The sequence below is a fragment of the Solanum lycopersicum genome, chromosome 7 (genome assembly GCF_036512215.1).
Source record: "Solanum lycopersicum chromosome 7, SLM_r2.1".
NCBI classification, from domain to species: domain Eukaryota; kingdom Viridiplantae; phylum Streptophyta; class Magnoliopsida; order Solanales; family Solanaceae; genus Solanum; species Solanum lycopersicum.
This window is the reverse complement of record NC_090806.1, coordinates 38,315,543-38,326,518: the sequence shown is the minus strand read 5'-3', so window position 1 is coordinate 38,326,518 and position 10,976 is coordinate 38,315,543. Positions and strand designations below refer to the sequence as shown.

Genomic DNA, 10,976 nt, shown 5'->3' with positions numbered 1-10,976 from the left:
TTTGTTCGACATTCTGATTGGTAATGACCATACCTATGGCAGCGATAGCACTCATAATTTGTTTTGTCTACTGACTTTTGTTTCTGAGTTGTTGAGTCATGTCCTCCACGTCCCATTCCTCTGTGTTGAAACTAATAATCATTCTGCTGATGGTACTGTTGATTACCTCGACTATAGCTTCCTCTCCCCCTACTCCGACCTCAGTCTCTACCTCGACCTCGACCTCCACTTGTTTTAGAAGGATTATTTGTGGTTGCTTTCAGCGCGTGCTCTTCTTAGTCCTGTTGGATGATTTTCTGCTCATGATTTAACAAAGAACTTTGTAATTCATCAATAGAGAGTTCATCAATATCTTTTGTTTCTTCGATAAAGCAGACAACAAAATTAAATTTCGGTGTCATTGATCGAAGGATTTTCTCAACTATGGTGACATCCTGCATTTGCTCTCCATGGATTCTCTTCTTGCTTGCAATTGCCATAGTTCTTGAAAAGAAATCTGCAACTGCCTCTCCTGACTTCATACGCAAAGTCTCAAATTCAGTTCGGAGTCCTTGGAGTTGTATCCTTTTTGCCTTCACATTGCCTTGATACTTCTTCTTCATGGAGTTCCAAATTTTCTTGGAGGTTTCTTTGCAAAGAATAGTCTCCAAAATGGAACGATCGATAGCTTGAAACAGATAATTTTTAGCCTTAAAATCTTTCAATTTTAAGACTTCAAATTCTATTTTCTGAGCTTCCGTAGCTCCTGTTGTTGGTTCTGCTACTCTAGATTCAACAACATTCCAATACTCCTTGGACCTCAAGAAGTTATCCATTAGAATGCTCAAATGATCATAGTGACCATCGAAGCGCGGAATAGCTAGTTGTACGAAGTTGTCTGAGGAATTCATTGAATGCTAGTTGTTGCTAGTATATGTAATCCATGCTCTGATACCACTGATGAAAGTAATTGTGTATATCAGTAAAAGAAAGCAAGAAAGGGAATTGAATTTTTCTCACACTTTATTAATCAACATAAAGGCTCTCTTATAAAGCTGTACACAAATTGAAATAGCTACAAAATAGGCTAACAAATATCACATTAACAGACCACTAAAAGCTGTAACTTCTAGCTAAAGATCAGGATACATATTGACTCCATTTAAACTACTTTTATTTGACTAAATAAAACAAATACTGTTAACTAAATATCTAAAAAAAATTTCATCAGTAGCGTATGTTTAGTATTTTCACATTTTATATGTCTTCATTTTCTTATTTATTTTTAACAAGCTTTGTATTTGATCTCAATTCTAAAATTCTTTTCTAAAATTCATACTCATACATAAAATCATAAATACAAAGTGTTATTGAATTTATATTCCATCAGTTTTACATTCACAAAGGAAAAAATTCTCTTTTCTATCTATCTTTTTTCCCTTACCATTTCTCTACTTTTAATACGAACAAACAGACTTAATTATAAAGTCGTGTTTTGGTAAAATAAATCATCCTTAGAATTGAGTCCCTTAATTGAATCAAATTCCTTCTCTTGAGCAGCCCTCCATAGACAATACAATTTGAAGTTGTCATCATTCTTCTCGAAACTCTCTATCTAATTATCATATGGGGTGGCACAACAACATCATCATCATTAGTGTAATTGTCTTTGAAAATTTTTAATAATATGTGTTACTTCTCTTATCCCGATGTATGTAGCATAAATAGATTTCAAAAGTCAATCAAATGTTGTTAATTATTGAGATTTACAATATTCTCTACGTAGTTTTCAAATTAAATTTTACAAGTTACTTCTTTTATCTCATTTTATTTGACATAGATATATTAGTTTTAATGAAACAATCAAATTTTTGTACATTTTTTACAAGTATTTTATGTTGGTAATTATCAATATTTATGAATATATTATATAATTTTTATATGCTTAAAAATTAAAAAACAAGATAGACAAATTAAAACAAAAATAAATCAAAAAATGAAAAATAGTGTCGGTGCCACATAGGCATATCGATCATGATCTACCTGGTTATTGTGTGTGGGAGTGCGTGCATACGTGTATGCGCGTGCGCGTGTGCGTGCGTGTTTGATATTCGTAAACTTTAACTTTCATTCTATTTAACCAGGTCACCTAGTATTCTTTTTTTCTAAGCCCTAATTTCTTTTACTTTTTCCAATTGTCGCCCAACTTTCCTTTTTCTTTTCCTTTCAGCCTAAAGTACGAACAACTCTTCAAGTCATTTTGATTGTTGTTGTCATTTCTAAATTCATTTTTTTAATATCTTCTCCTTTTTCTCAGCTATATATTTACTATGAAATTTTGAATAAATATACCTAACCATGAGAGGATGTTTCCTCAATAATTGTCAGGAAAAGGAATGAAGATGAAGATATCATAAAGTATTATTTAAATTATTTAAATACCGATTAAATGAGGAAACATTATTTATTTGCTCATTGAATGTTGAATGATTTGACTTTTCTTTGTATGATTTAGTTTACAATATTCTTTTTATTGTTATTGATAAGGAAATTGAGGAAGGAGATTACAATGTGGTGAATCGAATTCTCGTCAACAATTTTTTAGGTAGTCAACAACCTTAACTACTCAAATTCCCCTTAATACCGTATGTTTAGTCTTTTCCCATTTAATATGTCATCCTTTTCTTATTTATTTTTAACAAGCTTTGTGTTAGATCTAAATTCTAAAATTCGTACTCATACACAAAATTATAAATATACAAAGTTATTGAATTGATATTACACTAGTGTCACATTTACAATGAAAAAAGTACAATTTTGTAACGACCTGTTTAGTCGTTTTGAGCAGCAGATTTTATTTCTGGAAAAACAGGCTGAGGCGACGGACACCACGACGGACCGTCATGGGCACGACGGACCATCGCAGGGTCTCGTTTCAAAACACTTAGAAAAACTAAAAATTGGGTACTGAAATCGACTCTCTGAACTTTGTAACGGAATGGCAGGACGGACCGTCACAGGTGTGACGGACCGTCACAGATTCTTCAGAGAAATTGAGTCTTTGAACTCTGTGACGGGCAGCAGGACGGACCGCCGCAGGCGCGACGGGCCGTCACAGACTGCGAAATCCCAGTCTGGGTCGGATTTCTTGATATGTTTTAAGGGACGTTTTTGACTATTCTTGCCTTAATTATAAAGTTAGTGGGTTAATGTTAATAAGTCTAATTACTTGGGGGATAAAAGAGGTAACCTTAAGTTAATTAGTGGGCTATTTTTGTCATCTTTTATTCTTAATTATATACTAATTAGGGTAAAAGAAAGAGGGTTTGAATAAAGAAAATAGAAAGAACAAGAGAAAGAGAGAGAAGGGAATCGATAGAGAGAGAGACGATCGAGAAGGGGAAAAACACAAAGCTTTGGGAAAATTTGCTTGCTTGATCACGAATCTTCGGTGGAGGTAGGTTATGGTTTCTCTTACGATATTCGTAGTAAACTCTTAATAGAGAATGATATGTATTGATAATATTGTAAACCCTGCTATGTGCTTAATTGTATGCTTGCATGCATGAATGTAATTATATAATTGTGATTATATAAGCATGATGAAGTTATTGAATCCCAAATCTTGCAAAATCCTAATCTCTTTGTTAATAATGAGGCCTTGGTATAAAAGAAGGCGTGATGAACTAAAATAATGGGATTGATGATGCCTTGGTAAGAAAGAAGGCTTGATGAATTGATGGAAGGAGATTAGGGGATCGGGTGTCACGAACCGACACGTAAAATTAGGGGATCGGGTGTCACGAACCGACACATAGATTTAGGGGATCGGGTGTCACGAACCGACACATAGATTTAGGGGATCGGAGTGTCACGTACCGACACAAGAGGATTAATGAATATTGAGGGAGCGGAGTGTCACGTACCGACACAAGAGAAATAAAGATAATGAATCTTGAAAGATGTTAATATACTCAATCTAATGAACATGATTCCCAAATGAGTATGGTATTGAGGCTTGAGTCCTCATGTGTGAACTTGACGGTAATTGTTAATGATATAGTATTTGTTGTTTCTACATGTTGAGTATCATAGTTGATTTTATGATATTACTTGGTATATATTGATTTCTATTTTGAGTTGGCCGATGATATCTACTCAGTACCCGTGTTTTGTACTGACCCCTACTTTTATGTTTTCTTCTTGTTTATTTGTGGAGTGCAGCAAACGTGCCATCGTCTTCAACTCAACAGTAATTCAAGCCAGTCTTACTACATCGGAAATTCAGGGTGAGCTAATGCTTCTAGCTTGGACTGGATCTTCTTCTTCAAGTCTTGATGCCTTGAACTTCCGGCATGGACTAGCTTCTTATGTATTTTTAGCTTTTAGAATACTCTTAGTTTAGTCATTTGATCGTAGATGTTCTTGTGATGATGACTTCCAGATTTTGGGAATAATAGATGTTGAATTTTAGAAGTTAATGAATTGGTCTTTATTTAATGAGTTTAAGTCTTCCGCATTACTTTCTGTTGATATTATATTGAAATGTTAAGGTTAGATTGGTTGGTTCGCTCACATAGGAGGGTAAGTGTGGGTGCCAGTCGCAACCTGGTTTGGGTCGTGACAAACTTCGTATCAGAGCATTAGGTTCGTTGGTCTCATCACACAAGAACGAGTCTAGTAGAGTCTTAAGGAACGGTAGGGGGACGCCTTTACTTTTCCTTGAGAGGCTATAAGACTTTAGGAAAATTCCATTCTTTCTTTCTTCTTTCGTGCTATTACTTGGGTCCAATTGGTATCTAGGTGATACAAATTGGTATCTGACCATCTTCACTCTATTTCGCAGATGGTTAGAACTAGAGCAACGACTACGCCAGCATCAACACCAGCACCGGCGGGACAGGGTGCGACTGAGCCAGCCACTGGGGCTGTAGCTCGAGGAAGAGCAGCGGCAAGAGGCCGTGGTAGAGGTCGTGGGAGGACGTCCTCTAGGGGAAGAGGACGAGCACCTAGTCCATCTGATACTAGGGCAGTGACTCTTCCACCGACTGAGGAGGTAATAAGAGAAGGGGAGGATAGGGAAAATGAACAAGTGCAGAATGAGGGATTGCCACCCCAGCCTACCCCAGAAATGATAAATCAGGTGCTCGCTTATCTTAGTGGGTTGTCCTGATCAGGGTCAGACACCTCCAGTGTTTTCTACACCAACACCTCCGGTTTCATAGGTACAACATGCAGCCACTATGGCTCCTCGTATGGATGCCTCATTGGACATAGGCACGTTTCCACGTCTGACTACTGGGCCTATAATGACAAATGATTAGCATGAACTTTTCAGTAAGTTCTTGAAATTGAAAACTCCAGTCTTCAAGGGTGCGGAATCTGAGGATGCTTACGATTTTCTGGTTGACTGTTATGAGCTACTACACAAGATGGGTATAGTAAAACGGTTTGGTGTTGAGTTTGTGAGTTATCAGTTTCAAGGGAACGCCAAAATGAGGTGGCGGTCACATATTGAGTGTCAACCAACAGAGGCACCACCTATGACTTGGGCCTCATTCTCTAGCTTGTTTATGGAGAAGTATATCCCTCGGACATTGAGGGATAGGAAAAGGGATGAGTTCTTGAGCCTAGAGCAAGACAGGATGTCGGTCAATGCATATGAGGCTAAGTTTCGTGCACTATCCAGATATACCACCCAACTTTGTTTCAGTCCACCAGAGCGGATTCGTCGTTTTGTGAAGGGGTTGAGGTCAGAGTTGCGGATTTCAGCCTTACAGGTAGCGGCTACGGCAAAATCCTTCCAAATAGTGGTAGATTTTGTGGTAGAGGTGGAAGGAGTGAAGCCATATGAATTCACCATGGCATCGACATCAAAGAGGTTTCAAAAGGGAGGTAAGTTTAATGGTTCTTACTCTAGAGGACAGGGTTCCGGAGGTTACTCAGTTCGACCAATTCAGTCTTCACTATAGACTGTAGTTAGGGGTCCACCTCAGACTGGTCAACACTTCTCTGAGAGACCTATGCTTGACTCCAGAGAGTGTTATGGATGTGGGGAGACTGGACATATTAGGAGGAATTGTCCAAAACAGAGTTATAGACCCCCAATGGCTAGAGGTAGAGGTGGTCATGGTAGAGGCCGTTATTCTGGAGAACGTGGTGGTCGAGGTAATGGTGGTCACAAAAATGGTCGAGGTGATGGGCAAACTGGAGCCACTACATCACAACATGGTAGGGGCAATGGACAGACAAATGATAGGGCCCATTGTTACGCTTTCCCTGAGCGGTCTGAAGCGGAGGCATCTGATGTTGTCATTACAGGTAATCTTCTGGTTTGTGATTGCATGGCTTCTGTATTGTTTGATCCTGGATCCACGTTTTCATATGTATCTTCCACATTTGATAATGGTCTAAATTTACATTGTGAATTACTTGATATGCCTATTCGTGTTTCTACTCCGGTGGGTGAGTTTGTGGTAGTTGAAAAGGTATATAGGTCTTGTTTGGTGAACTTTGTGGGGAGAAACACTTATGTAGATTTGGTTATCTTAGAAATGGATGATTTTGATGTAATTCTGGGTATGACTTGGTTTTCTCCGCAATTTGCGATCTTTGATTGTAATGCTAAAACGGTGATGTTAGCCAAGCCTGGGACAGATCCGTTAGTGTGGGAGGGTGACTACACTTCCAATCTGGTGCGTATCATCTCCTTTCTTCGTGCTAAGAAAATGGTTAGTAAAGGGTGTTTAGCTTTCTTGGCACATCTCAAGGATGACACTACCCAAGTACCTTCGATTAAGTCGGTTTCGGTGGTCCGTGAGTTTCTAGATGTGTTCCCTGCAGATCTTCCTGGTATGCCACCAGATAGGGATATTGATTTCTATATTGACCTTGAACCGGGTACTCGCCCCATTTCGATACCCCCTTATAGAATGGCTCCCGCGGAGTTAAGAGAGTTAAAAGCCCAATTTCAAGAGTTGTTAAACAAAGGCTTTATTAGACCAAGTGCATCTCCTTGGGGTGCTCCGGTTTTGTTTGTAAAGAAGAAGGATGGGAGTTTTCGAATGTGTACAGACTACAGACAACTAAACAAAGTAACCATAAAGAACAAGTATCCTCTTCCCCGCATTGATGACTTGTTCGATCAGTTACAAGGTGCTTGTGTCTTCTCTAAGATTGAATTGAGATCCGGTTATCATCAATTGAAAATACGGGCAACGGATGTGCCAAAGACTGCTTTTCGAACGAGGTATGGGCATTACGAATTTGTAGTGATGTCTTTTGGTCTTACGAATGCCCCTGCTGCGTTCATGAGCTTGATGAACGGGATTTTTAAGCCATATTTGGACCTCTTCGTGATCGTATTTATTGATGATATATTGGTATACTCAAAGATCAAGAAGGAACATGAAGAGCATTTGAGAATGGTATTGGAAATGTTGAGGGAGAAAAAGCTTTATGACAAGTTCTCTAAGTGTGAGTTTTGGCTAGATGCAGTGTCCTTCTTGGGGCACGTGGTTTCTAAGGATGGAGTGATGGTGGATCCTTCTAAGATTGAGACAGTGAAGAATTGGGTAAGACCTACTAATGTGTCAGAAATAAGGAGCTTTGTTGGGTTAGCTAGCTACTACCGTCGATTTGTCAAGGGATTCTCTTCTATTGCTTCCCAATTGACGAACTTGACTAAGCAGAATGTTCCATTTGTATGGTCGGACGAATGTGAGGAAAGCTTTCAGAAGCTCAAGACCTTGTTGACTACCGCACCTATCCTTACCTTGCCAGTAGAGGGTAAGAACTTCATTGTTTATTATGATGCATCCTATTCGGGTTTGGGTGCAGTGCTAATGCAAGAGAAGAATGTGATTGCTTATGCTCCAAGACAATTAAAAGTGCATGAACGTAACTATCCAACTCATGATTTGGAATTGGCTGCGGTAGTGTTTGCATTAAAGCAATGGAGACACTATTTATATGGGGTTAAGTGTGAGGTCTACACGGATCATCGTAGCCTTCAGTATGTCTTTACTCAGAAGGATTTGAACTTGAGGCAACGGAGATGGATGGAGCTACTAAAGGACTACGATATCACTATCTTGTATCATCCGGGAAAAGCGAATGTTGTAGCGGATGCTTTAAGTAGAAAGGCGGGAAGCATGGGAAGTCTAGCTCACTTGCAAGCTTCTAGACGCTCATTGGCTAGAGAGGTTCAGACTCTAGCTAATGACTTGATGAGATTAGAAGTAAATGAGAAGGGAGGATTGTTGTCTTCTGTGGAGGCAAGATCTTCCTTTCTTGACAAGATTAAGGGAAGACAGTCTGATGATGAGAAACTGCGCAGAATTCAAGATAAGGTATTGCGAGGAGAGGCTAAGGAAGCACAAATCGATGAGGAAGGTGTTTTGAGGATCAAGGGAAGGGTATGTGTACCCCGCGTCGATGATTTGATCAACACTATTCTGACAGAGGCTCATAGTTCAAGGTATTCTATACATCCGGGTGCAACCAAGATGTATCGTGACCTAAAGCAACACTTTTGGTGGAGTAGAATGAAGCGTGATATTGTTGACTTTATTGCCAAGTGTCCAAACTGTCAACAAGTAAAGTACGAACACCAAAGGCCTGGAGGAACACTTCAGAGAATGCCCATTCCGGAATGGAAGTGGAAAAGAATTGCAATGGACTTTGTGGTTGGTCTTCCAAGGACAATGGGTAAGTATGACTCTATTTGGGTGATTGTTGATAGGTTAACTAAGTCTGCTCATTTTATTCCGGTTAAGGTGACTTACAATGCCGAGAAGTTAGCCAAGATCTATATCTCAGAAATCGTTCGATTGCATGGGGTTCCACTATCCATCATATCAGATAGAGGTACGCAGTTTACTTCTAAGTTTTGGAATACATTGCATGCGGAATTGGGTACTAGGTTGGACCTTAGTACTGCGTTCCATCCTCAGACCGATGGTCAGTCTGAGTGAACGATTCAAGTGTTGGAGGATATGCTTCGTGCGTGCGTGATAGAATTTGGTGGCCATTGGGATAGCTTCTTACCCTTAGCGGAATTTTCATACAATAATAGCTATCACTCGAGCATTGATATGGCTCCATTTGAAGTATTGTATGGTAGGAGATGTAGGTCCCCGAACCGACACGTAGATTTAGGGGATCGGGTATCACGAACCGACACATAGATTTAGGGGATCGGGTGTCACGAACCGACACATAGATTTAGGGGATCGGAGTGTCACGTACCGACACAAGAGGATTAATGAATATTGAGGGAGCGGAGTGTCACGTACCGACACAAGAGAAATAAAGATAATGAATCTTGAAAGATGTTAATATACTCAATCTAATGAACATGATTCCCAAATGAGTATGGTATTGAGGCTTGAGTCCTCATGTGTGAACTTGACGGTAATTGTTAATGATATAGTATTTGTTGTTGCTACATGTTGAGTATCATAGTTGATTTTATGATATTACTTGGTATATATTGATTTCTATTTTGAGTTGGCCGATGATATCTACTCAGTACCCGTGTTTTGTACTGACCCCTACTTTTATGTTTTCTTCTTGTTTATTTGTGGAGTGCAGCAAACGTGCCATCGTCTTCAACTCAACAGTAATTCAAGTCAGTCTTACTACATCGGAAATTCAGGGTGAGCTAATGCTTCTAGCTTGGACTGAATCTTCTTCTTCAAGTCTTGATGCCTTGAACTTCCGGCATGGACTAGCTTATTATGTATTTTTAGCTTTTAGAATACTCTTAGTTTAGTCATTTGATCGTAGATGTTCTTGTGATGATGACTTCCAGATTTTGGGAATAATAGATGTTGAATTTTAGAAGTTAATGAATTGGTCTTTATTTAATGAGTTTAAGTCTTCCGCATTACTTTCTGTTGATATTATATTGAAATGTTAAGGTTAGATTGGTTGGTTCGCTCACATAGGAGGGTAAGTGTGGGTGCCAGTCGCAACCCGGTTTGGGTCGTGACAAATTTTTTCTCTTTTCTATCTACCGTTTTTCCTTAACCATTTCTCTCTTTCTAATACGAACAAAGACACTAAATTATAAAGTCATGTTTCGGTAAAATCAATCATCCTTAGAATTGAGTCCCTTAGATGACTCAAATTTCTTCTCTTGAGCATCCCTCTATAGACGATACAAACTAAAATTTTCATCATTTCTCTCGAAACTCTTCATCTAATTATCTTATGGGGTGGCACAACAACATCATCATCATTAGTGTAATTATTCTTACAAAATTTTAATAATATGTGTTACTTCTCTTATCCTGATGTATGAAGCTCAAATAGATTTCAAAAGTCAATCAAATGTTGTTAATTATTGAGATTTACAATACTTTTTACGTAATTTTAAAATTAAATAATATATGGTATTTCTTTTATCCCATTTTATTTGACATAGATATATTAATTTTATGAACCAATCGAATTTTTATTTGTTTTTACAAGTATTTTGAGTTGTTAATTATAATTATTTATAGTATATATTATATAATTTTTAAATACTTAAAAAACAAGACAGATAAATTAAAACAAAAAATAATCAAAAAAGGAAAAATAGTGCAGCTGCCAGACATGCATATTGATAATGACCTACTTGATTATTGTGTGTGCGTGGTGCGTGCGTACGTGTATACGCGTGTACATGTGTGCGTGTAATAAGGTGTGTGTGTGCGTGCATGTGAGATCCTCGTAAGCTTCACCTTTCATTCTATTTAACCTGGTCACCCGATATTCCTTTTTTCTAAGCCCTAGTATTTTTTACTTTCTCCAACTATCGCCCAACTTTCCTATTTCTTTTCCTTTCAGCCAAAAGTTCAAACAACTCTTCAAGTCAGTTTACTTGTTCTTGTCGTTTCTCAATTCCTTTTTCTATTTTCTGCTTCTTTTTCTCAGCTATCCATTTACTATGACATTTTGAATGAATATACGTAACCATGAAAGGATGTTTCCTCAAAAAGATTCCAGAA

The 10,976-nt window shown here is 38.3% G+C and overlaps 1 protein-coding gene across 1 annotated transcript; it reads right to left on the bottom strand.

Moving 5' to 3' along the window:
* Positions 1-275: 275 nt before the first annotated feature.
* On the bottom strand, positions 276-890 carry LOC138337421 (uncharacterized). The gene has a single exon (XM_069287330.1). The coding sequence runs from the start codon at positions 888-890 to the stop codon at positions 276-278; it is 615 nt and encodes a 204-aa protein (XP_069143431.1).
* Between the last annotated feature and the right edge of the window lie 10,086 nt (positions 891-10,976).

Coding starts and splice junctions, on each gene's coding strand:
- LOC138337421 (XM_069287330.1), bottom strand. CDS start 890: ATGAATTCCTCAGACAACTTCGTACAACTAGCTATTCCGCGCTTCGAT.